At 40.9% G+C, this 27,999-nt stretch overlaps 1 protein-coding gene across 1 annotated transcript in view; it reads right to left on the bottom strand.

The window, feature by feature from the left end:
- Positions 1 to 2,239: 2,239 nt before the first annotated feature.
- The window catches only part of RSPO2 (R-spondin 2), a 147,833-nt gene continuing 122,073 nt past the window's right edge, over positions 2,240 to 27,999 (bottom strand). The window contains exon 6 of the mRNA XM_045805794.2: positions 2,240 to 4,080. Coding sequence (XP_045661750.1) covers positions 3,965 to 4,080 — 116 coding nt within the window. The 3' untranslated portion in view covers positions 2,240 to 3,964. The remainder of the gene's footprint in view (positions 4,081 to 27,999) is intronic.

Here is a 27,999-nt window from a genome sequence, read left to right as displayed (position 1 = left end):
CTCAACTGCTTTATTTCCTTGACTGGAGCCCAACCGATGTGGTAATAAATTCAGTTTTAGATACATTGAGCTTAAGTGTGTGGCTCCCTAGTCAAGATCTCTAGTAGGCTTGGAAAACATTATCAAAGACCTGGAGCCAGAGAGCTGGATTTGAAAATCAACAGCATACACGTGGTGTCTGAAGCCATAAGGTCATATTTACCAAATTGAGGAGATGAAGAGATTAAATTTAAAAGATTAAATCGTGGGCTCACCTATGAAATGTATTTTGAATTTAGGCCAAGAAAGAACTTGAAAAGACCAAAAAGAAGTAGGGAAGTAGAAAACCCAGGTTAGGAATGTTATAGAAGTCAAATGAGAAATGACGTTTCTGAAGGAAAGGGCACAATAAAGTCAGACTTGGTGGAAATAGGACACGTGCAAAAGGATCAGGGCAAATAAGGCAAATGTTCTCCTCAGGTTTAGTAAGAGGAATGTCATTGCTCCCTTTGTAAGAACAAGGACAATGCAGCGGTGGGGAAGAAATCGATGAGAAGGGAACAAAGTCAAAGCCATCAGTGACCGTAAACTCCTTTTTCAGGAGAGTGGACAATGAAGACCTTGAGAGAAATTGTACCTAAGTCAGAGGAGAGGAGGAGCTGAAGAAATGCCCGGAGTGGATACTGAAGACCCCACAAAAGTAAGAGGGGATGAGGCCCGATGCTTGAGTGGAATTCCTTTTGAAAGAAGGGGGAGGATGATGAGATTGGTCAAGGACTAGACACGTCTAGGGTTACTAATTCTCCCTTTTCTAATGATATTATCAAGCAGCATCTACTATGCACAAACTTCTAACATGAACAGAGGTATTATTCACTTTTCTCTCTCCTACTCATAGCTCTCCTTTAAAAAAAAAAATGCTAGAGGAGGAATCACACACTTGAGGCTAAGTCCTAGCTTTTCTCCAAATGTTTCTAGCAAAAGATGAAAATGTCATGTATACAATTATTGCAATTAGCATCTTAAAAAGACATTCATAAAGCTGGCTTTTCTTAAGTGCTAATCTGTCAAACTTTTGTGATGAGGACGTTTAAGACATATTATGTATTTGAAAATTGCTAAGAGAATACAATATTAACTATAGTCCCTATTCTGTACCTTGCCTTCCCCATGATATATTCTTTGTATGAGTTTATACTTTTGACTGCCTGCACCTATTGCCCCAACCCAGCTTAATTGACTTAATTTCCTGACCCAACTTAATTGACTTAATTCCCCGACTTCTTAACTGACAAAGTTGTGATCCCATCATTTATTTCTACAGATGCTAATAAGCTCCCTGAAAATACTGGGGGGGGGGGGAATCAGTTTCATATATTCTATATTTATATACATCATAAATATAGGCATGGTATAGCTACTTGTGGAAAACCACTAGATCTTCTTTGTGTTACCCCGAAGCTATGAATTACACTGTAGTATGTGCGTGTTTCTGTTGTGTATTTGCTTATAACTGGGAGGCTTAGAAATCAAGCAGCTGTAAATCAATTCCCACAAGAATAAAAATTTGGGCAAATAATTTCCAGGCATCAAGCAATAGATTGAAGGGAACTGATGTTTTCATAAATATATTCTGTTTTGTTAACAAGAAAGGAGGTCTTTTAAATAATTTAAATATCAAGAACAGAGGCAGTAACAGGTAATTTGGGTAGCAATTTAGTATATACCCTGTGCTGACCATACTTTACACTTATCTAATTTAATCCTTAAAACACAGCCCTACACGTAGACAATACTGTTACCTCCATTTCACAGATGAAGAACAGAGCCCTAGAGAGAGAATTTGCCCCAGGCTACTCTGGAACTCAGGCAGTGCAGCTCTAAAATCTCTCCACCTGGGTCCCCTGGGTGGCTCAGGCAAGTGTCTGACTTGATTTTGGCTCAGGTCACAATCTCAGGGTCACGGGATTGAGCCCCGCTTTAGACTCCGCTCAGCTTGGGGTCTGCTTGAGATTCTCTTTCTCCCTCTGCCCCTCCCCTGACTTGTACATGCCCTCTCTCAACATAAGTAATCTTTAAAAAAATCTCCTAACCACTCCACTCTAGTGTAATTTATACCTAGCCAGTTCCTAGATATAGTTACTAACATTGGTTTTTCAAAGTTTTGTCTGCCTTTTTTAAAGGATTATTTAGGGGTACAGTTGTTAAAGTATTGCTTTTTTCCCCTAAATGTACCTCTAAAGAAAACTTTCACAAAGAATAATTTTGAAGTTTTTTAATGCACAAAAAGAACATCTCAGAAACAGAACAGGTATTGACTTATTAACGATGAAGCACTATATATATAAAGGAGCCCCCTCCCCACTTAAACAGGAACATAGTGTAAAGAGACATGAAAGGAGGTGAACGCTTTAGGATTGAATGCAAACCCTAAAGTTGTATACAACATTCATATATGGCTTCTTATCTCATAGCAATAATATTCTCATAATGATGTATATGCCATGTATACTTACTGGTAAGATGCTTTTGACTCAAAAGTTAAAACAAAAACACTGGAGAGGTAGTTTTGCCAATGCAAGGTGAGAAAAAAGGCTTTACCTTGCTTTTTTTCCTTAAACATCTGTAACCATTTCACTTTGTTCTAATTTTCTTCTGGATTAGCCAGGAAGATAACAATGCTTTTAGAAGAAGCCAATTCAAAACCCTCTAAGAACGGATTCCCCCAACTGCACAACGATGTTTTTGAAAGTCCCCTGGAGAGTCTCCACAGTGTTCCTCTGTCTTGGAGAGGATACAGATTCTGGCTCCAAGGAGACCTGTTAAGATCTGACCAGCAGTTACAGGGACTCATCCTGTTTGCTCTTCAAATTCCATGCATGGTCTCAAGACAGTAATGTCTACAGTGACCCAAGAGTATTGGTAGGTACCCTGCTGTGGTAAGTCAGGGGTGGCTTTAAATAAATATATATGTATATGTTTGTGTGTGTGTGTGTGTGTGTGTATACACACACACACACACACTGAAGTCTGAAACACAGGTTTAAAAAATTCTCTAGCTAGCCGGTAGAACAGCATGATAAGCACTAGAAGGGACTAGAAGGGACTGCAGGTCATTCCTTATGTTTTCAGTTCTGTTTCGTCAAGTCCTCACATCTCAGACATAAAGGGAGTTTTAGCTTCTGCCTGTCACCTGCATGAGGAGACACGGAGTGGGGAAGGTCTATGGATATTCAAATTCTTTGACACTGGTCATTTGACCCCCTATGTACAAACTAGCTTATCCTATTCTTACAATGAGAAATAAGCCCGAAAAAAAAAAAAAAAAAGTTAAGGGGCAACAAAACATCGGTCAATTCGCAAATCTAGAACAGCCATTTACTGGACGATGGTTAGGAACCACTAGAAACAAAGTGACATAATATTAATCAGGTATGACTTGTTACGCTTCGGAAAGCATAAATATACAGTAAGTAAGAGGTTTATATGTAGCCCCACAGAATATGTACAGGTGGGAGCTGCCGTGAAGCTGAGCAGGAAACCCCGGAGCGCCCCCCCAGCTCAAAGCAGAGCCCCGCAAGCATTTATCCTTGCGAACGCACAATGTGAGAAATCAAGGTCACCCGTGAAACAGCACTTTGCCTGCGGAGTGTCTTCTTTCCCGTAAATATGCACGTCTGGTCTCCGGGGTGGTCCATGGCCTCACAGCTCTTGCCCCTCCGTGGTGCCGTGATCCCTCGGTGCACGTGGAGCCGAGGCACATGCTGGACCCCAGACTCCTGCCTTCACAGTCTCCAGATGCAAATCAAAGCATAAATAACAGAGACCACGCTAGTGGCTCCTCCTTTCACAACGTTACTGGGAACAGACACTGGTCACAGCAGCGCAAAACGCTGTACACCGGTGTCCAGGAGTGGCGAGTAGCTTTGTGCACTTTGGCAAAAACACCCCCCACCCCAAAATCTACCCCTATATGTCTTTTATTTTACTGGTTAGCCCTATCTGTAGCTAGGAAGACACTGTGTTGCTCCTGGGCTCTTTCTATCAGCTTCCTCTTCTTTTTCTTGTTCTTCTTCTCCTTTGCCTTTGGGGCTCTCTTCCCTATACCGGGAGAAAGAGAAATGAAGACTTGTCAGAAAAGGCTCTTTCTCTAGGAAAGAAAACACAAAACATTAAGAGTTTTACACAAAGCCCATCTGGAAAACATCACCTATGGAAAAAGCAGCCTCAAAGAGAAAATTGTTCACATTAATTTTGACGGAATAATAATAATTTACTAAATTGGATATGCTGTCTAAAACAGAGACCGATCTTCCTGTTATAGGGAACTGGCATATTTAAAAACCTCCCAGCGGCCTGATCAGTCTTGCAAATATCATCCTGCCACAAAAATTCCATTTATCCCCTCCGACTTTTAACAATACTACCCTTTACTAGACAGCTTTACATCTTTCTACTGCTCCACATGTCGGTGGGTCGAAAGAAAATAAGCATCTCTCTACAGTAAATATACCAGAAGTTTCAAACTCCCTTCTCCCTGCCCCCTCCCCCCTGGGAGAAAGAAATGTCTTGCTTTTAACATTATTCCCTCCCTCTTCTCCAAAGGCCAGTGAATGAAACGACATAGGTGGAATACTTCATTTTCTATAAAAATTCATGAGGACATCGTTCCTTATGTGGCTTAGGGCTTCCTCTACAAATCCCCTAGACCAGTTATTCTTGTTATTGTGAACAGGAGAAATGCTGGTTTGTTCCTGAAGAACTGGGGATAGGTGTCTTCCTACCAGAAGATCACACCACCACATAATCCTATTTCTCCTCTTTGCCTTCACCATCAGGAAGCCCAGACCACCAGCTAAATAGTTGAGGTTTGTCTCCATCAGGAGGTTTTGAATATAGTTTTCCCTTTGTCTCTGCTGTATTTCCCTTTCTGCGTCTCGAGGTTATGGTTCATAGTTTTTACAATGTCTCAACATTTCTTTGCAAGTATGTATACATAAAATTGTGAGAGAAAATCACAGGCATCTGCTTTGGGTCCGTTGCCCTCTTTGGGTTCTAAACACACAGGAATCATGGGATTTTTTTAGAACAGAAAAGAGCTTAAAGGTCACTGAGGTTTGCAGAAATTAAGTCATCACATACACCTTCAGAACAGATTCTTCCCTCAACAGACTGTCAAATCTCCTCTCCTATCCACCCTACTTCTGTTTTACTTGTGTCATCCTACAAAACTTTTCTGTGAAGTATAGCTCTTTGACACTGTAGTAACCAGTACCACAAATCACACATTCAGTTCTAACACATGCTTTCCAACCTGCCAAGACCCTTATTACAGGGACATAGCTGGCCAGCTTTGCAGTCAAGACAATGGAGGTGGCAGCTGATGTAGGAAATGTGAAAGAAACAGACCAGAAGTGAGGGAGCTAGATCCCTGCCTTAAGAAAGCAGCGTCGTACTAGATTACAGGAGCCTGGGAGATTTCTAAACAAGGGAGGGGTTTCTCATTTTGTTTGAGGATGGAAAACAGTCACGTGGTTGGCACACAGTTGACAGACAACAAGTGTTTGCTCAGTAAAACTTTATCACAAGATAGAGGATAACTTATTTTTAATAGGACACGGCAGTAAAATAATCAGAATATGATCATGCCCTCACAGTAAATTATGAAGGTCCCTGAAGTTAATTTCTGGTTCTTATTAAATTCTGGCATTAACATTATAATGGCATCTTGCCATCTTTAAACATAGCTAATCCTACCCAATGAAACCTTAGCCCAAGTATCATTAATCAAAGAAGCTGTAAAGTTGCAACTATTTTAGTAACATTATATCTAATGATGAGACATACCTAATGAGGGCAGAGAGATGAAATACCATAAAATTGCATATTTAAAAAGAAGCTTCAATTATAAAGTTTTTGAAGATTTCCTTAGTGCTAGATTTTCTCTAAGCAAACAACAAAAACCTTAGTTAAAATCATTGCTGACTACATTGTAAAAATGAGCTCATGTTTAATTTATTTAAAGCCTGGAGTTTATTTTAAAAGCAAATTGAAATTGAGTAAATGGAAAAATAATATTACTAGATGTTTAAATGTGTTAAGATAAAAATATACTATTTGTTCAAGAAATCTTTTCCCATTCACCATTTCAGTTTTTCAAATGAAAAATGTGCAGTTCTTTGACTAACAGAAAAATCTATGCTAAATGACTGGAAATTCTTATTTTAAGAGAGGGTCATTTTCATGCCATTTACCTAATATATCATTCTGATGTAATTGTCAATATCAAATGGTCTTTGGGTTTGCTGGCTGATAGAATATTGTATGATAGGAAAGTTACTCCATATTTGCATAAAATAGTCCATGGTGTAGCCAAAATTTCAGCATGGCTTCTGGAAACTTATATAAAATAAGTTTTCAACTTGTACAATTATTCCATTGTCAATAAGTTACATGGTAGTGGTTTCAACTAAAGATGTGTGGGAGACCTAATTACAACCATAAAAATTGTCCTCAGAAGTCTCTTTTGAATGACATCTATGTGCTATCAGTTGATTGCTTGGTTTTGTTTCTGGTCAGCCCCATTCCTCATGTAGAATATATTGCAAATACTGAAGAATTAAGATGGTTAGCCAAGATTTGACCACGGATAGGCCTAAATTAACTGAAAATATTTTGCAGTCAGTAGTAGGCTGTTTTGACTTAAAGCTCAACTCAAAGTAATAAAAAAATATTATAACCTAACCTAACCTAAAAAAAAAGGTCTTGTACATATTTTCTTCGGAACTCTGCTAAGATTTTCAAACATAAGAAATTGGTAAGATTAAAGCTAACAGAAAATACATAGCCCTGTTTTGACCTGTATATTTGAAAATAAGTTATATTGGACATACAGGTGCGCTAATGGAGGTTTCCATTTCTTTACACCTGTGGCTAGGAGATTAGACTTGGATGATGCCTTCTAGACTCAGATTATTTCACATCCTTAAGCACATTCACCCTGTACAGGAAGCATTTAAAGGCAAGTGCAACACCGGTCACCCAAAAAGAAATTCAAGTCATGGATTTAACTTTGTTTTTAGTTCACGAGTAACAACCTGGAAAATATACTGCCCAAGACCAGCAGAAAAAGGTTTGAGTTTTATGAGGACATTATCAGCCTCTAGCTATGTCCAACTCTAATGACACATTTGCATACCTTTGTCCTGAGTGCTTTAAGAATACAGTGGCCTTGACAAATCACTGCTCAGCAAATCTCTTCAGCACTGTTGTACAGATGCAAGAAGACTGGCTCAGATATTACAGTTAAGGAAAGCAATGGCATTTAATAGAGGAAGGAAAGGGAGCCAGTAGGTAAGTGTGGTCCTGTAACTGAGATGTGCAGGAAGGCATCCTGCTTGTGACTCTCGGTTCTTACATTTATGGAATGAAGGTGCTACAATCCTCTTTCGCCAGAAAGTTGTATAAAATACCATGAGCAAGACAAGATTATCATCAAAATGAACAAAGTTAGAAAGATACCATCAAAACCACACTCTAACCAACATAATTATATTGATTTGCACACATGTGGAAACGGTCCAACAGGATAACCTATCAACTCTTCTACAGAGAAAGGTGAACAGCCCCTTATGGAAATACTCCTAAAGTCCAGCTGTAGATTACTGCCATTAGAATCAGAAATAGGATAGATTATTTTCAACCAAGATATCAGGCAGACTCACAAATTACACGAAGCTGTGAAAATACAGACTCCACTGCCAGGCAGGCACGCATTTCATGCTTTCCTAAGCCCCAAAGTCGAGGAAAGGTTTAGGTAAGAGTTTTTTTCATAATTGGAACAATGATTCCGGTACCTCCATTAGTAAGGCACAAAGGTTGTATAGGGTTTCCATAAAGATTATTAAGTGTTTTGAGGAAGACTTTTTTTTTTTAAAAGATTTTATTTATTTGACAAAGGTAGAGACAGCCAGCGAGAGAGGGAACACAAGCAGGGGGAGTGGGAGAGGAAGAAGCAGGCTTCCAGCGGAGGAGCCTGACATGGGGCTCGATCCCATAACGCCGGGATCACGCCCCGAGCCGAAGGCAGACGCTTTAACCGCTGTGCCACCAATGCGCCCCTGAGGAAGACTTTCTAATGGTAAATGCAATGAAAGAAAATTGAAGAAAAAATTCAGTAGCTGTGACTATGAAAAAAAAAGTCTCTCTTTCTATGCGCCCTCGCGCGCGCGCGCACACACACACACACACGGGAAAGTAAGCCACAATTATGACAAATGTGATTTCCACTGTTAGAGCCACAACTGTGATGACAAAGGTGATCGTCTGAAACCAGGACTAATTTCTATTAAATTTTAATGATAAATTTGTGATGCTAACTTGAAACCAGGGCTTCACTGTATCTATGAAATTCACCAGGGAGATTTGGGGATCATCTCAGAGATCGGGCCATTCTTCAAAGTAGCTGAAACCGAGAGACAAAAAGTCTGAAAACCACCAAGCTGGGGAACTTTGTCATGCTTCACAAGACACGCTAGACGTAGAACAGAGAAAGTTGCTTCCACATCTTCACAAGGACTGAGTAGTAGACAAGGAACAGCAATGGAGCTATTTCTCTTTCTCCTGTGGGCAACTTGAATTTGCCCAAGAATGAGTAGCAACAGGGATTTATTTATTTAAGAGTGATTGATGATTCTCTGGAAAAATGCCAATTGGCTCCTAAATATTTTAAAAGCTCATATAAAAATAGACAAAAGACTTAAATATAATTCATAAGGGGAATAAGAACAGCTAATAAATATATGAAACAATCGAATCTCACAATTAAAAGTGCCAAATAAAATGAGTTGCCGCTGCCAAGATTCTTAAAAGTAAAAAGTGAGAATGCGGTGAGACAGGCATCAGGATGCATTATGAGAATATAAAATTGATACAGTCTTTCTAAAAGCCATCTGGCAATGTGTACAAAAGCATTAAAATATTCATAACTTTTGACTCAGACCTAGGAACCCATCCTAGGAAAATAATCTAAACTTGGACAGAGATTTATACATACAAATGTTTACTGTAGAACTCTGAAAAAAAATTGTAAAGTACCAAAATGTCCTACCTACACAATTTTTTATGACCTCTTTTTATGATTACTGAAGCAATAAGTATTTTCAACTATGAAGTACTTGTATCCTAAGGCCACAGTAATTAAATTTGTTCCCAAGAGAAATTGCATGTCCCTAAAATTTATCATAAATAGGTATAAGGAAAAGGCTGTAATACAAAACATTCCTCTTCTAGTGGTAAGCCGACTTTTGAGTGGCATGGTCAATCGTAATTGGACCTAAGACATAAAAGCTTAAGAACTGCTGAACTACCCAGACACTTCTGACATCAAGAATGGATGCTGGTTCACAAAGCTGCTTTCCTCTAGAAAGGCGTCCAAGTAGGCAAATCTGATGAGCATGACCGGACTCTGCCACAGAATATTCTACCTAGTCGAAGATAAAAATCTTCCCCTGTCTATAATCGTTCTGAGTCACACATTAAAAGTTATTTTACATCAGCTGAGCCTCAGAGGAAGGAGCCTGAATCAGTAAAGCAAATGAATCCTTATTTGTAGTACAAAGCTCTTTAGTTGGTGTTTTCAGTGACATTTATCTGGTTTTTAAGAAGTAACATCTTTTCCACGAAAAATATTGTACAGATCGAGGTCTTTAGAAAGGACTGGCAAATCCTTCCATGACTGTTTCCTGACTGTGATCAAATTGCCTTTGAGAACATAATAATCTAGAGACAAACCAACAAATTTTGAAATGTTGAAAAATAACCAGCTATATGCTGAGGAGATTTTACTGGGCCATCCTGAACTTCCAGTCATAATGTGAAAATCTTCCAAGTGGTCACGTAGTCATTTCATCTTTATAAAGAGCATGTGCTTCAAAAATCTGCACATAACCTGGAGACAGCCTTGTAAGCAGAGCGACTACTTGAGAGTTATTAGCGGGGAGTGACCACCATCCCAAATAAAAAACAGTTGACAGGAGGGACTTCTCCAAATATGCAAACACGAAAACCATTCAGAATTCCTATGTGTGTTTATGATCATTTGTGAAGAACTAATTCAATAAGCCAATGTGACTGTGCATTACTGTTCTATTTGTAAAAGTTCGCCGCATTTTTATTGTAAAAAGAATAGTATGAAATGGCTAGCCTTCTCTGTAGGACTGCTCCACTGTTCCTCTCTAAGGCATTTTATTAGGCATGAAGTCTATCTTTTGTTGAAAGGAAGCCCCTGTTTGGTTTTAAAATCTTGTTTCATGTTCAATATTATGAAATTGGAAGAAAAGCTAATCCTAAGAATCACATGAACCTTTACAAATAAGGATTCCTGGACATGGTATTTCAAAATTTCCCTTTTATAGCTCTTAAGAAAAATCTTCGGGTACAGACTTCTAAAGGGGCAATAAGACATCCCCCAAACCCTACAAATTCATTTAAAGTGGCAAGGACTACAGAAAATATTTTGAATGAGATTTGGGTTTCTTCCATATAATTTGGGTCATGCCATTTGATTTAAGCTCTTAGATATCTGGTACTTCAAAAAAAATCAGTTCAAAGACAAGATACTATGGAGTTTAAGATAGGTGAGAATAAATAAACAAGGAGAGGTGGTTTCAAAGATACCTACAGTTCTTTTCATAATAACTAACTTCATTGCAAAGACAGTTTCAAGGTAGCATTATACTACGCAATTCCACTTGTGTGAGAAAATAAATATATAACTCTACCACAAGGGGGCAATAATTCACTTTTACTGTAAGTATCTGTGGTGTAAAAAGTGAGCAGGGGAGCTCTGGAGCTCTCACTTCCTAAATACCTTCTTTTAACCACAGAGGCCTTATTTCTTTTTCCTTTAAGGCCAAAGGTAAGCTCTATGGTGGACTAAAGAATAGATAGCAAAGTCCAAGTGCAGCACAAGGAAACACATAATTGCTCTGCTGTTAAGAAGACATTTGAGGGTCTAGGGAGCAAATGAGAGAAGAGAAGTCAGATGCATCTTGCTTTCCAAACAGTGATTTAGGGGGAAAAGCATTCTTCTCACATCCAGATTGTCATTTTATGGGGGAGTGAATATAAACTACTTGCTAAGAACAAGGTCCTCTTCTGGGATCTCTTATAAGAATAGAGTTGTCAAACTAAAAATGATCTTCATTATCTTCTGGTCCGGAGAGAGCCCACAGATTTAATATCAAATATAAAAGCTGATTGTCAGGTGCTGTTCGCTGACAAAGGGCTCTGATCACGTTAGCCTCCCAGGATGATGATCGGTCAGCCATGTTGGGGAGGGTGGAGAGACTAGAGTATGGTAGATATTTACTACCCCTGCTCTAGTCTGACTCTGCTAACTGGTGAAGATATGAAGTGAGGCACATGAAAACTAGAGGATCCCACCACGTTCCTACAGCTTCCTAGCAGCTAAGCTGGACGGGGAAGCAGGTCCCAAGGTCTTTCTTATGTACTTTTACAGCTTTAAGGGTCACTGGATAAGGACATAGTTTAGAGCTGTTTTTCAAGAGAGGCAGAAAAGTATTAGAGAACAACTAATCTTTCTCTGAGCCTTGTCGTAAATGAAAACACTTCATGAATTGCATCAATATCATCTGTAACCTAAGACTTTCCGTAAATGTACACAGCATTGATTCAACACTTTTTCTATTAGCAAGGTGCAATCTAGAAGTTTCCTAGGTAGGGTACTTGAGATGGTGGGCATTGCTAATATGTACAGTGCACTGTAAGTGCTTCACACACCTTCTTAGTTAGCTGAATATTGTGAAAAAAAAATCAGTACTCAAACCATTCTGCTGGAATGTTTCATAGCTACATACCCTAAATTCACTCAAAATTTGCAGAAAATGATGAGGCTCATTTGGCACTCTTCAGTTAAGTCAGAAAACATCCGGGTTTGCAGAGAAAATGATACAACTGATTTCATTTGATTAGGACCAATGGGAAAACCAGAGAAGAATTTCAAGTTCCTCCGTAGCTGACTTCATACTAGACCAGAAGATACCTTTTAAGATAATTCCATTAGAATAAGAGGATTTAATACCCTTTTCTTGGTCTTCAATCAATAACCATTACATAAAAAAAGAAATCCAAGATATTATATTTAGGACTGTCGTCATATGGTAAGCATTTATTTAATTTGTATTCCACACAATATCTGTGGAACTTAAGGACATACTTACAAGTAAAATGAATTAGTAATTTCTACATATTAGGTGAAGTCCGAGAACTGGCTGTCAGTCCAAGCCTACCTCTCACGTAAGTAGCAAGCCTCACATGAAGACGGCCAGCACAGGGCAACATAAGGAAACGCACGTTCCGCGGAGGATCGTAAGTGCCTTCCCTCCTCTGCCCCTCAGCTCTTTAGATCGCCCTCCTTAAAAACTTCATTACCTTCTGTTGCAATTTTGTTTGCCTGTACATCATGGCTCCTATGCAAATAGCTACACTTTAATGCCTGGTTAAACTCTGGGTCTTTCTAAAAACCAAGTTGCTGATATTCAAACTTAACTAAAAGAGGAATTGGAGCAAAGATAGATGGGCTAGATTTAAACACTGAATGTGGTGAGGAAGCAACCCCACCTGGTCTTTATCATCCATCATAAAATGAACTCTCTTGCTTTTCCTGGACTCCATCCACATGGCTCCAGCCCTCGACTTCAGCTTACACGTGGTCTACGAAGGTAACCCTGGCTCTGAGTAAACCCCACGACCTTTCTCTCAGCTTACGTCTCTCTTATAACCACCTCAGTCTCTTGCTTGATTGCATATTCCCCAGAGAGGGATTCAACATGCCTTGCCAGCCCATAGGACGGGTCACTCCCAGGTCTAGCCTGAGGCCGGGGGGGGGGGGGGGCGTCATGTGACACTAGACTGAGCAGTCATCTAGGATACGTGGTTAGGAACATCAGTTTGCGTGTCAGACAGACCTAGATACAAAGCAGAGCTCTTCCCCTCAGAAGCTAGTGATCTTGGAGGAGTTACTTTTATCAGGCTTGGTGTACTCATTTCTAAACTGCTCATATCAAAGGTACCACCTTTGAGGGGCAAAGAAAAATGTGTGTCCGGTTCCAGATGCTCTACCTGGTGCCTGAATGCTAATCACCAGGAGGTGCCTCGTGTGTGTTATTTCTAATCCTTATGACGACTTGCAATGTAGGCGTTATTTCCATTTGGCCAATGAGGAAATAAGTTTAGAGAAGTTAATAGCTCAAAATCACATAGCTCAGCAATGATTCAAACCAACATCTGGCAGATTCTAAAACCTGTACTCTTTCCACTATACTCTTTGGATCCCTTGTGCCCAGCAAAAGGTCTTTGATCTCATAATCATTTAAATGGCTGAACAAACAAATTAATAAGTAAATACTAGGCTGAAGAAGGGCATCAACCTTCCCAACCAGGCCCCAGGATTCCCTTGGGCCACATTAAGTTTCCCAATGGGCCTGGCCTACAATGTATATTTCTCATATTAATTATTCCCTGGGGTTAAGGCATTCAAAGCCTCAGTTTCCTGAGGTCAAGCAACACATTTAGCATTTCCAGCTCAGTATCAACAGTGTGCCCATGGCAAACCCCAAGGGAAAAAAACACAGGATGTTTCTTTTTCTGCTGGGAGTTGGACGTTTAGACCTGTGGTTCCAAAAGCCAATTCAAGGGCCAGACATAGAATCCTCCAGGGAGGTTTTTTAAATATAGCTTCCCCAGCCATACAAGGACTCCTGAGTGAAACCTTCAGGACAGAAAATCCAGAATTGTTGTTATGCTGCAGAGGGGATTTAGCACAAAGGGAAGATTATATGCAAGTCTAGAGCATAAAACTCGGCAGAAAAGAACGTGGGCAGGAGAGAGAACCAACTTTGAAAGAGGATGTGAGAGCACTTCAAAAATAAATGGCCACCTCCTTCCCAACTGAGCTGAGAAATAGCTTCCTAATTGTGAAATGAAGCAAACTGCTTTGTGCTGGGACTCTCTCGGTTCTGTTTGTGGCAATGCCCCAAGAAAGCAGCAGACATCAAGCCACCCATGCGTGTGTCAAAAGAAAGGTACCCACCCAGGAAAAGGGCCCCCTTATCTTTATGCTCAAGTGAAGGTGTAGATCACTCACATTACAGCAGACTAATTCCTCCTGTGGTTATATTCCAGAACTTGCTTTGTTCTACTGAATGTCTCCATTCATTCAATTAACAAGATTCTGTTCTGAAAAACAATCTAGTTAAGTTTGCAGAAATTTTAAAGAGTTGGACAAAAAAAAAACGAAATTGCGATTGAAAAAAAAAATTTAAACTATTGTCAAGTTGGGGGCTTCTTCCTGGCTAGGACACAGAGTTGGCACTTCAAAAATTGGAAAGAGAAAAAACGTACCTCTCAGAGCAGGTGACACAAATATTGTGTCAAATATTCACTACCAGAGATATTAACAGCTGTAATTACAGGAAGGAGGCATATTCCAAGTCTTTTTTTTTTTTCCTCTCAGAAAGGTAGTCTGAGCTTCTTCCAAATTATTAAATCATCATCATCATCATCATCGACATCATCATCATCCTCATCATCATCTGGTGTAGGCTATGTGCGAGACACTAAATGTTCTACGTAGAACTCACCTCATACTAAAAACACTCCTTTGAAATAGATACTATCTTTAGTCCTACTTTTCAGAGAAGAAAACTGAAGATATAGAGGTAAAGTAACCCAAGATGACAGAACCAGTATATGGCAGAGTCCAGACTGGGACTCAGGTAGTCTGGTCCCTAAGCTTATCCTCCTACCCACTGTGCCATTCTCTCTCTCATCACCTCTGTGGTAACATGTGATGTCCTGAGAAGGAGGGGAAGAAGAAGGTCAGGGTTCCAACACTCTTCTCTTTAATCAGAGACTCCCACACACCCTATGAATAGGCCATTCACGGCAAAATGGCTGGACCATTAACTTCATAAAATGAAGGCTGGGCCCATCACTGTTTTGATACAAGACAAGGACAATAAAGGACATTTTTTTCTCTGTTATTCTTGGAGGACACAGAAAGTAAACAAGTATTTGCCAAAATGAATAGTCTCTATCTACAAATAAAGGCTAAACAAATGTTCCAGTCACTGTAGAATCTTTGTCAACTACCCTAGTAGCAGCCATGGATCTCAATTAGAGGGAAAATACTGGACAAGGAACGCGAAATAACATGTTCAACACACCTAATGATTATTAGAAACATCACATTTCTAAGGTTTCACAAAGTCTAAAACCTTGTTATCTTGAAACCTAATATCTTTGTCTGTGATTGCCAGATTTAAAAGAGCAGAATATGGGTAATTATTTTTACAAACATCGTAATGTTTAATAAAAAATGATATTTTGCTCTCAGAAAAAGTATTTGACTGTTAAGTATATACTACTAACTAAAATCAAAGGAAGCTACTGCTCACGTCCACACGCGTCCACACAGTCACGATTTACGGTATTTCCCAAGCATTGCTTCTATCACTATATTCCAGTCGGTTTTAGTTAACTGAGGGTCAAAGGAAAACATGAGGAACCAAAAGTTTGCAATTAGCATGAAAAAACATAAGACCTAGAGGAAACAATTTTAAAGATTTATATATTTATTTATTTATTTTAGTGGCAGGGCAGAGAAGAGGCAGAGAGAGAGAAAGAGAGAGAGAGAGAGAGAGAGAGAGAGAGAGAGGCAGAGTCTTAAGCAGACTCCGCACTGACCACGGAGCCCCACACGGGGCTCGATCTTATGACCCTGAGATCACCGCCTGAGCCGAAACCAGGAGTCGAGTGCTTTAACTGATTGCGCCATCTAGGCGCCCCGAAATGTTTTCAAATGAATCATCACTGAATCAGAGCTCCAAGAGGAGATCTACATCCAAACTTCTATACTTGCAGTAAGGATATCACCAGGAGTTCCACCGTAAAAACTATATAAAGAATATCAGTGAGCAATTATATTAAAAAAGACAACCTACTCACTATCTTAGCAGGGCCGCAGGCTCAGGACCCACACTGAAACATGCCCCTCCCCCTGCTCTCTCTCTCTCTCTTTCTCTCTCTCTCTTTTTCTAAATAAGTCTTTTTTTTTAAATGCCTGTTAATGGTTGAAAGGGACACTGAAAGTGGAGTGGGGTGGGGAAGGCCCTGCGCACTTACTACGCTCACACACCGCATCTCCCTTGGCTTTCAGTAATTCACGCCAGCATCGTCAGATGAGGGGACCAAAAATGAAAATGTTTAGAAAACAAAAAACAAAACCCGGGTGGGGGGGCAATTTGAGGAAAGACTAGGAAAAAAAGATGTCAAGGCTCATAGGGCATATACAAAAACAGAACTGCATTCTACCTTTCACTAGGTTGCTGATCAAAATAGATGAAACTACAGCTACGAAGCTATATCATCATTGTATCAACTCCTTTACTAGGATGTCAGAGACTGAGTGACCGAGAATAGATGTATAAACGCTTTCCTGCTTTACCATTTTCAGAGATTAGGTAACCAGTTTTCTGATAGTTCATACAGAACTCAGTTGGAAAATAAGGAATGAATAAGAAACTTCTAGAAATTGCTTCCAATTCAGTTTGATCCTAATATAAAACAGACGAAATGTATAGGTGATAAACGTTAAGGGTTAATACTAATATTTTGATATAGAAAAATTCTAAATCCCACCAGAATAATGCCCAGGGCTCATCATTTGAATGTTTTATTTAAAGCTAAATTGAGGGGCGCCTCAGTGATTCAGTCAGCTAAGCGTCTGCTTTCAGCTCAGGTCATGATCCCAGGGTCCTGGGATGGAGCCCGCATCACGCTTCCTGCTCAGCGGGGAGCCTGCTTCTCCCTCTCCCTCTGCCCCTCACCCTGCTTGAGTGCTCGCTCTCGCTCTGTCAAAGAAATAAAATCTTTTAAAAATATTAAAATAAAAGCTAAATTGGTTGTAGCATAAATCAAGTCTTTCTTTGAAAGACAACTGCAGCCACTTTTTAAAAAAGATTTTATTTATTTATTTGATAGACAATGAGAGAGAGCATGTACAGGATGAAGGGGAGAGGGAGAAGCAGGCTCCCTGCTGAGCAGGGAGCCCAACGTGGGGCTCAATCCCAGGACCCCGGGATCATGACCTGAACTGAAGGCAGACACTTACCCGACTGAGCCACCCAGGTGCCCAACTGCACCACCCAGGTGCCCAACTGCAGCCATATTTTAATAACCCTTCAATTTAATCTTAAATTCTAGGTCCCTAGAAGTTTCAATAGTACTGAAATAGTCCATCCTAAAAATTACTGTGCAGCGTCTGTGCAGTGTATATATGTGTATTCATAAGTGAATGTGTATCTAAAACATATCCTTCTATAAACTACACCTGGATATACTGGTTGAGAAGACTGTTTACTTATACTTAAATATGTATGTGTGCATCTCAGAACATGAAATTATATTTTTAAGCTTATGACCAAATTACATATTTCTTTAAATAGGAGATTAAAAATTCTGGGGAATTAAAAATTGTAAACTCAAAAAGTAGCAAAATTTCTATGATAAAAGTTTATGGCTGGGGGGGGGGGCCTGGGTGGCTCAGTTGTTAAGTGTCTGCCTTCGGCTCAGGGCGTGATCCCGGCGTTATGGGATCGAGCCCCACATCAGGCTCTTCCGCTGGAAGCCTGCTTCTTCCTCTCCCACTCCCCCTGCTTGTATTCCCTCTCTTGCTGGCTGTCTCTCTCTGTCAAATAAATAAATAAATAAAATCTTTTTAAAAAAAAAGTTTATGGGGCGCCTGGGTGGCACAGCGGTTAAGCGCCTGCCTTTGGCTCAGGGCGTGATCCCAGCGTTACGGGATCGAGCCCCACATCAGGCTCCTCTGCTATGAGCCTGCTTCTTCCTCTCCCACTCCCCCTGCTTGTGTTCCCTCTCTCGCTGGCTGTCTCTATCTCTGTCAAATAAATAAATAAAATCTTTAAAAAAAAAAAAGTTTATGGCTTGGAATTATAACTAATCAGTGCTATTTTTCTGGCTCTGACAAAAAAAAAATATTTTGCACTGAACAGCAAAGTTCCTCTAAGGGTCCAGTTCTTATGCCATAAAATATGGAAAAATAATTCCTATTAACTAAGGGCAGAACATGACTTAAGAGCTCTTTCCCAGCTCCTATATTTACAAACAAAATATGGAAAAACCAAAAGTCTTGTATGGTAGGAGGGAGAGAAAAATCATTATTTGGCTTCCATTCAACTCAAATACAAATTGGTCTAGGGGACCATTTCATAAGTATCTCATTTAGATATCAATCTCTAAGGTCATGCAAATGACAGGTAAGCATTTTATTCATGACACTACTTACAATTTATAAGCTGATATAAAGATTACTTTGTCATAGATCCTATTCTAAGAATTTCCACTATAGAAACACCAACGACACTAATCACAGAGTTCCTGAAAACTGTCCTCTAGGAAGTCTGCAATGGAGAGGTTACAAAAACAAAATGGCAACCTTTGGATCATATGCCATTTTGTTCTAAGCCTTAAAGTTAAGGTAAAAGACAGTATGATGACTATAGTTAATATCGTATTGAATGCTGGAAATTTGCTGAGAGACTTCATGTGCTCTCATCACACACATACAGACGGTACAGGAGTGGTAAGAGTGATCACCCTCGCAACTCAATGGCACATGTCCTTGGTGATTGCTGCAGGGGTTTGCAGAAGCTTCGAGGGCTGCTGGGGGCCTCAGGAGCCACTCCAGGTTCAGAGGCTAGGGACAAAAACAGCCGGCAGTGGTGGCCAGAGCCAGTGGTGCACACGCATTTGGCTGCTGGGAACCAGAGGTAGGTGCCTGGCTGGTGGTGGCAGAAGCCAGTTGCAAACACACACACGGTGGTGGGATCCAGGAAAGCAGCAAAGGCTAAGGCCCACTGCAGATGTCCTGGAAGCTTTGGTAGCCCCAGCTGTCGGTGTGCACTGCTGTGGCTGCTGGGTCTGGTCACTGGTGCACAGCGGCAGAGCCTGGTGTCAAGAGTCAACCTGGGGGTATGTGGACAGTTGCGGTAGTGAGCTGCAGGTGAGCTCAGTGGTATAGGCCAGTGACGGGAGCCAGGGCTAGGTCACAGGCGGAGTGGAGGGGCTAGCCCCAGGAGCGCACGCAGCAGTGACGGTCACCTGGGGATGTTCCAAGCTGGTGTCTTGCGCTCACATAACCACAGAGGCTTGGACTGGCTTTCAGTGTGGGTCCTGGGCTTTTGGCAAGGGTGGAGGGCAGGGAGTGGGTAGGGACTCAGGCAGCTGGTATCAGCAAACATGAATACCTGTGGGGCAAAAACTGGTGAAATTTGCAGGGGGTCTTGGTGACCCTTGCTTTTTCAGTGGTGAAAGCTACTAGTGTCATCTGCAGAGCAGGTCACTGGGAACTGTGGTTCCTCCCACTGTGTGGCTGACACTGTAGCCCCTGCTTTTCTGCCTTGTTCCTAGCCATCTTTATACATCTCAGCCTTATTCATCTCTGAGTGGGGTGATGGAAGCGGGTCCTTCGTTCAGTACCCCCAAAAGGCTGGGGAAGCTGAGAGGGGAACTCTTTCTGGCTGGGTCTTCTCTCTTGGCTCTGAGCAATGCAGTCATGGGAGATGGAATGTCTCTTCCTTCTCTTTTTGATCATTAACTCCCAAGTTTTTTGTTGCATGGGGTTGCTGAAGTTTCTTAAGTGGGCTCCAGAGCTCTCCTAGAGCTGTTTCTGTTTACAGATCCTTGTGGAGAACTTAAGACTGGGGTCTCCTTCTCTGCCAGCTTGGTGATGCCATCAGTAATGGTCTATTTTATAAACTGAGTGGTGGGTACAGGGATCTTTCTTCCATCATTGTTCTTCAAACTATACATATAAATTATGTGTGCTTCTTGGCAGCTGTGATACTTAAAAAATACAAAATCACTGTAAAATGTTAAAAAAAAAACCCTCCCAGAATTAACCATTGTTAACCAAAGACATACATACGTGTGTGTGTACCCATGTGTATGTTTTAAACAAAAACTTTTCCGTTATCATGAATGCTAATCAACTACTTGGTTTCTTAGGATATCTTACAAAGTTTTCTTTTCAAGAACTGAGTACACTGGCATCCCACTTTGTAACTGTTGCGTATTTGAGTATCTTCATGTCCCTTCACTACAGGAGCTCTCAGTATTTGGATCTAATCCATTCCTGAAGACATACTGAATAGCAGTTTTGGGTACTGGAGCCGGTCTTCCGGCTTTTTCTTTTTTCTTTCTTTTTCTCTTTTCTTTCTCTTTCCATTTTGAAATGGAAAAAGTATTTTATTTCCAGTTTATGAACCTATCCCAACGAATTTCCCAGAATATCACTCAAATCCTTAGTAAACATCTGTGTAACAATCCAGCCAAGGATTTCTGAATAAAAATCATTTAAATAGCCAAATTACCTATTTGGTTGAACCAAACAAACTCTGTGTCAGGTGTGTTTGTGTTAACCAAGCAGTGGCGCTCTCTGGTACTGGAAAGCTTCCACACGGGAGATAAAGGGAACAGTGATGCTCTGGTAGTGGGACCCCAGGGCATCATGTTCTTCCCTCTTTGTATGCATATCCTGCTCCTTCCTCCACAGGGGAGTCTGTTCCTCTGCTCTCTTTGAATCTGGGCTGACCTTAACAACTTGCATGACAGAGGTGATGTTCTGGAGACTTCTTTCCTAAGACGCCCTGCAGCTTCATTCTGGGTCCACCCAGCTGTGAGGAAACCCAAGCAAACCACATGGAGAAACTATGTGGCTAGAGAGACGCTCAGCCAGCGCTGGCTGTTCCAGCCATGCCAGCCCAGGAGCCACACATGAGAGCAGGAAGCCTCCATCTCTAGCAGTCAAAGGACACAGCAGAATGAATGCCTCCAAGGGACAGGCTCTCACTGCAACCTGTCAACCCTCAGGTCATGAGAGATAATAAAATTTCTTTCATGAGAAGTAATTATTTTAAGCTACCAACTTACTAAGTTTAAGCTACTAAGTTTGGAATGTTTGTCATGCAGCAATAAATAACCAGAATATGCATTTTCCTATTAGGAAAACCAAAACCACGGAGGTGAGATGTCCTGCACATCTTTCTTGCCTGGACTCACGCCCTGTTAACCCATTATGATAGGGTTTGTTTCATAAATCTGGAGTAAAATTTTTTGCAAGCAATTACAGCAAATATTCCAACAGTGGCAATTCAGGTAGCATGGTGCATCAGTAAAGATAACGTGCTTGGGTTATAAGATTATCTAGTTACAACCTTCATCTTTCAAAAGGTAGAGCCTAGTTCACTCTCCGCCCCCACCCCCGCCCCTTGACAGCAAAACTGTCAGTCTCAGGACACCTTGATTTTTATTTTTGTCCTTTGGTTGTAGAGTACTTTCCTCTAGATGCTTGTGGAGTTTTCTCTTTATCCCTTTTATTCAAATGTTTTTGCCAGGCTGAGATGACCATCTTTGGCTCTGTAAACCCGGCTCTTCATTTTTCAACTGAAACGTTTTATTGTTAATCTCTATCAACTTTTCCACCATCACTTTCATTAATTTATATTTGTCTTCTAAAATGTTATTAGTTTCTCAAGATTTTCCTCAGTATCATTATTCTATTTTCCAAACAATCAATGCTGTACTGGGCTCTCCCCAACAAAAGCTATAATGGGCTGCTCTAGGCTTATCTTGCCATCAGTCCTTATCTCACCTGACCTCATACTTCATGGGATCACGTGGTCCCTTCATCTCTGCCCATGCCCTACTGCTTTCCAACCTAATTTATGAAGAGGTGTTCCCTGCATCCTACTGAGGACAAACTTCTTTCCTAAATTTTCCTTCTGTTCTTCTCATACAGAAATACCAGGAATCTGAATTTTGCAGTTTTTGAATGATTTTCCTCCCATTCTACAATAATTATTCCATAAATTCTTTTTATTCTCTCAAAAAAGGGCAAGTCTACTCAAATCTAGGAGTTAAAGTGTGAGGCTGCCTTAGGACCCTCTCTCTGTGTCCATCTGGGTGTTAAATTTCATTTTCCTCCCAACTCATGAATAGTGTTTGATTTGCCCATCCCCTGACCTAATCCAGTGTTTAGGAAACTTTTCTCTGCTGTGACTATGGTGAACCAGCATGGAACCTTCTCTTACCTACTGGCTGGATTTCTAACACACAGAAGGGAAATACATTCCATTATAATCTTTAACAGTCATTCCTATCAGGGTTCTTTCTGTCATCTCCCTGACTTAAAGCACTTAAAGGAACCACACTTTCCGGGACACAATGTGCCACCTATTTCTTACACGTTTTTTTTCTGGGAGTTGGTGAATATTTGTAGGAAGATGTCAGAGAGGGGCTTTAGAGAGAAAGATGTTAAGAAAGAGGAGTCTGGCTTTATGGACAGTGTACCCTTGTCATTAGGAGCACCAGCCCCGAAGCCAGACCGTCTGGATCAAATTCTGGCTTTGTTACTGAAATGGCTCAATCTGCACAGCTGATATGGGTCATCTCAGTGCCTCTGCTTCCTCACCTGGAAATCAGGAATAACAACACTATCTAACCTATACAATCACTGCAGTCATTCAATGAGTTAATATGCTTAATACAGTATCTGCATAAGTATTGACTATTATTTATAATTCTCATTTTGTTGTTATAAAGCAGCGGCCATGCAACAAAAGGACACCTCTCCAGTTCTGTCATCAGCAGAGAACTCTCATTTCTGACCGAGGGGCCAGCTGGTTGGGAGTGAAGCCCAAGCTCTCAGGGAGACATGGTCATCGGTAGCATCACATAAATGACCCTCGACTTCATGTTTTTCAATTCAGTCCTTTTGATGATTAGTTGTTGGGACTTCCTTCTGGATTCTGCTAACAGGTGACTGTGTCACCCATTCCATCCTCTAAGTATTTTAGGGACAAGACCATCTACACACCATTCAGAGGCCATTGAACATTAATCCTAAGTACGTTCAAATTAAAACTTAAGTTTACATGACTGAGAACAGCTCTCAAGTCCAATTCTGTTTTATTTACAACAAGACTAAGTGTCAAATTCTAAAAATCTCCTGACTAATCAGAATTATTAAATGTAGACCAAAAATGTCACAGTGCTGGACAGGACTCTGAGGGCTCATCTCCTTCATCTATCTGCCTTAAAATATGCCTACATCCATTTATCCTGAGCAAAGTATTTTAGAGACCCAAGAGAACACTTAAGTATTTTTAACAACCTTAAGTACCAAGGAGCTCTTGATTATTTGAACCCCCAAACCCTCTTCTGCGGTTAAGTACAGTTTCTCAGAGAGAAAAAAAAAATCGTTGGCCACCAGGTTCCATATAATCTTTATACCTTATCAGATCATCCTTTACTACCCTTTTAAAAGTATATAGTTATCAGATGTACTGCTTAGCTGACAAAGTTTGCATAAATAATTGGCTTTATATAAACACGCACTGCCTATCCTTCTTTTGAACTGTCATATTTATTTTAAACAAGAAACTAAAAATTTACTCTTGCCAAATTATATAAAGCTTTCTAACCTAACCTTTTGATTCCCTTTACTAGAGGTACTTACATTATATAAAAGCAACGGAACTGGGACAAATGCCATTCCAAATTTTTATGTATGGAACATTTAAAAGTGGTGAGTTCCTACCATGGATACTTTCCAACAATCATCTTAGTTCAGGAAAGTGATATAGCATAGAGGTTAAGAACATGCTCTTTGGGGACTAAGAGCCCTGGCATAAACCTTAGCTCTGCCACTTTTGATCCAAAGCCTCGCAGCTGGTCTCTTCTCTAAGCCTCAGTTTCTCATCTGTAATACATGAGAAACAGTTCCTACTGGATTAAAAAAAAATGGTATTATGATTAAACCATTAGAGAATGAAGTGAAGTTTTAGCCCAGTTTATGGCACACGGTAAGCACTGAATATATGCTGGTGGTGTTGGTAGAAAGAGTGGTGTATCACCGATGATAACAAAAGACTATCAATGACACCGAGAGAGAAGGAATACGTCTTCTTAGTCTTCCATAACCCAACCACATGAAACAATCTAACTCGGAGCCAAACCACAGAGAAGGTCTGACCACACGCCCCGACACTGTCGTCAGCCCAGATCCTGGCTGCGCCGTCCCAGCTCCGGTCGCCACGCACTCTTCCTTTTCTGACTTCAAGAGCAGCTTGAAATTGCTCCTCCCGCCTCTGATGAATGGTAACTGCCACTTTGGATGGGATTTACTTTACATCCTCTTATTTAAACAGCTTCTCGAAAGTAATTTTTTGTTGTTTTGAGAGGATAAGTAACACTACAGAAGGACTCCTGTCCAGCAAAGTGAGGATAACGCAACAAAAGGAAAACACCCGAAGGAAAACAAATGTGTAGAGGAGATAAATTCACTTCAGGATGGATGTTTACCAGAAAAGAAATTACACCCACAGTTCTCTCAGCGGGGGACCAATGGCAAGTTACATGCCCCCTGTTTAGCAGCTGGAAGCCAGCCAAATCCTGTGGCTTGGCTGCCTCACCAGCTTGAAACAGGCAAACTTGCAGAACAGCACCCGAGGAAGCAAATACTGTGCAAGCTGCCCTCGGCCAAGAATAGGGAGAGAGAAGACAGAAATTGTTCAATAACTGCAAGCCTGAGGAGATTATGCAGATAAGTGGGTTTAATTTTGCTAAGGTAGAAAACATTGTTACATTTCCAAAATCTCTGGAGGACACTTAAAGCTCCCACCCTCCCTCTGTCATCTTACAATGATCTAGGGTAAGCTGTAGAAAACTCAGAAACCTATGAACTTCATCTTTTCCATAGCTGCTTTGCTTCTTACATTTTTTTCCACCTACCCAAACAGGTTTCCCACTATGAAGAGAAACGCAAAGCAATTCTGTCTAGACTCTTTTTAAAGAAGCTATTAGGCAAAATATCTTCAGGAGAAGAAAAATACTGCCAGTGGAGATTACAAGGCCCAATTCAGCTATATAATATTCATTGAAAGAATCCATGTATCTTCTTTTCTATTTTGAGTACTCTGGGTGATTCGGATATCCTCTTGGGCTTGGGAACCACTTCTCTAGTACCATTAGGATTGCTTCCTCTATATTCTTTAAGTGGACTGATGTTATCATCGTTAGTTAACATTATTATGTATCCAGGTACTATGCCTTTTGCATGGGTTGACCCATTCAGTATTCATTGCAACACTGAAGGTAGGTATTATCATTTTACAAATGGGGGCACTAAGGGTCAGAAGGTAAGGAGCTGCAAAGGTCATAAAGCTACTAAGGCAAGGAGCCAGAACATCAACTCCAAGGCTTTTACTCTTAAACCAATATTTTGCAGTGCCTGGTGATGTAAGAGCTTCAAGAATTAGAAATAAAATAGAAGCGGAGTATAGGAAACTAAGTTTGAAAGAAGAATGAAGATGAAAGAGGATGTAAACTTTCCAGGCCCTCCTGGCCAGACCTCAGTCCCTCCTACTGTAGACTTTTCCCATTGCCCCCAGTGCTGGAGCCGCATGGATCCTGCAACTTTGAACTTACTGCTGATGAACATTGTAAATCTGCTCATGTATCTGACCCAGTAAATTTCCAGCATTATACCAGGCTGCCTCCAGGCCTTTTCATGATATTCAGTGGTTCAGAATGCATCTGCCTAACAAAGCACCAGGGCACTGAAATTAGTCTTGCTTTAAGTAATGATTTCCAAGTATGTTGCATCATCTCTAAATAAGTCGTCTAACTCACCATGGGTACTCAGTCAAGCCTTATTAGCTGTAACAATTCTGATCCCACACTTGGGAGAACCTGGACTGTTGTCAGAAGGGGACATACACGATTCCCTGGCTCAACAGCAGAGCCAGGGGTTGAAGCTGGCCCTATTACCAAACACTTGGCTTGACCACCGCGTGTCATTTTTCATCTCATGACTGTATGATATGGTTCAAATCCTAACCTAACTAATTGACACGCGAAACTACCAAGTAGGATTTTATAATCCAATTTGTTTCCCATCATTTAGGCAGCTGTTTTAACCAAACTGTGCTAATTTGTTTCAGGACATACATAAAATCCAGCATTCCTCTAGTCAGGCTGGAAACATAATAGCACTTTCCCAGGGAATAAAAAAGTTTAGATGACTCCCATAAAAATCTGTGACATGAAATTAAGCTAATTATAAGACACAAATTTAAGGTTTAAACCACTTCATAATTCTTATTAATCTTGCACTAAAAAATTGAAACCAACAATGAACAAGAGTTACTTTGTATAAACTAACTCTCTTCTAATTAATGCTATTTCCTTATAGTAAAAAAGAAAAGTTAATATAAAGTAGGTCTTTATTCTTCACATATCCTCCAAATCATAGCTTTGCAGTACTTATGGTTCCAAGATACCCAAAGTCCGGTAATGCCCTTGGTAATCTGAGATCTGTAGTATACTTGTGACACAAGCCTCCTTTATTTTCCGTTTAAATGCTGTCAAAGCACATGAATGTTATCACTCCATATTACTTTATGTTTGGATGCTTGGCGCTTACAAAATTAATTGGATCATTTGTATCCAGTCATGGAAATATTGTACTAAAAATAGAAAAGTAAAACAATAAAATTTGCAGAAGTCCAATTACACAAAACTAGGGACGAACAACTAACATGAAATAAGCAGTTAGCTGAAAATTTAAAGTGACCACACTGATAGAATGAAAGCAACATGTGCTTTAAAAAAGAAAGAAAAGAGGACTGTATCACTCAATAGTTAACCTAGAAATTTTAATAGCACTTCATAAAGTTGCATATTTATTTCAAGGTAATACCAAGGTGAGATAAAAGATTCTAGTCTTGGGGTGCCTGGGTAGCTTAGTCCAACTCTTGATTTCCGGTCAGGTCATGATCTCAGGGTCATGAGATGGAGCTCCATGTTGGGCCCGTGCTCAGTGGGGAGTCTGCTTGAGATTCCCCTCCCCCACCTCGTGAATAAATCTTAAAAAAAAATTCTAGTCTTTCATACTAAAGAGATACTCTTCTAGAGTTGGTCTCAAAAAAAAAAAAAAAAAAGGTAAAAAGACCAGGCAAGAGACCACTACCTTAATCAAGGTGGGCAAAGAGAAGAGCGAGCAGCACCAGGTAAAGAGAGGAGCAGGTAACCAGTTGTGAAGGTAGCATCAAGTGGAATCGGTGACCAAACGGCCAGGGAAATAAGAATGGAGGGGATTGCGATGATTTGCGGGTTGTGGCTAAAATGCGCAGGGACGGGATGCCAGCCTCTGAAATAGGGCAGAGCAGGTGGAAGAGCCTGTTTGAGGAGAATTCGGAGTCATTTCAGGTGTTTTTAATTTGCAGCCCACATGGGAAAACCAGGTGGGAATAGGAAGGTCAGCGGCGGGGGTCATAAAGGCAGCTGAGAGGGAGTGGAGAGCGGAGGAAGACATAATAGAGGAAACGTCGTGACGGATAAATAAGGTCCTCCTGGAAAAGGGCTACGACTCAGGAATAGTGGTGTCGCCTTGAAGGAAAGAGGTGTGTTTTTCCCATGAGAAAATACAAGCAGGTTCAGTGCCTGAAGATGAACAGGAGAGAAAGGCGAGGCCGTCACCTCAGGCGTAAGCCGGCAGGAGACATTCTCGTCGGAGGAGGACTCGCAAGGTTAGGGAAACCAGCGGTGCCAAATGAGAGCGACGTAACGCGACCCTGAGCGGGGCTGAGCAATTAGCTGCGACGGCGAGGACACCCGTCCACACGGTCTGTGATCTCCTCACCCTGAGACCGAGTCAGGCTGGAGATCAGGAGGCTAAGCGTGTGCATGTCGTTCAGTCACGGACGGACTAACGGCCACGATGCAGCCGCCTCGGGACGCGGCCTCACGGCGTCTTCGCTGAGACGTGCCTTCCCCTCCGAGCCCACGCGGGGTTTATAGGAACCGTGTCGCTCTCAGTACGAAAACTCAGACGGCATAGTGTTTCCAGTACTACCA

This window comes from Ursus americanus, chromosome 9 (assembly GCF_024610735.1).
Source record: "Ursus americanus isolate L20-20 chromosome 9, mUrsAme1.1.p, whole genome shotgun sequence".
Classification (NCBI taxonomy): domain Eukaryota; kingdom Metazoa; phylum Chordata; class Mammalia; order Carnivora; family Ursidae; genus Ursus; species Ursus americanus.
Note: the sequence above shows the minus strand (reverse complement) of the source record. Positions and strands in the feature narration are given on the sequence as shown.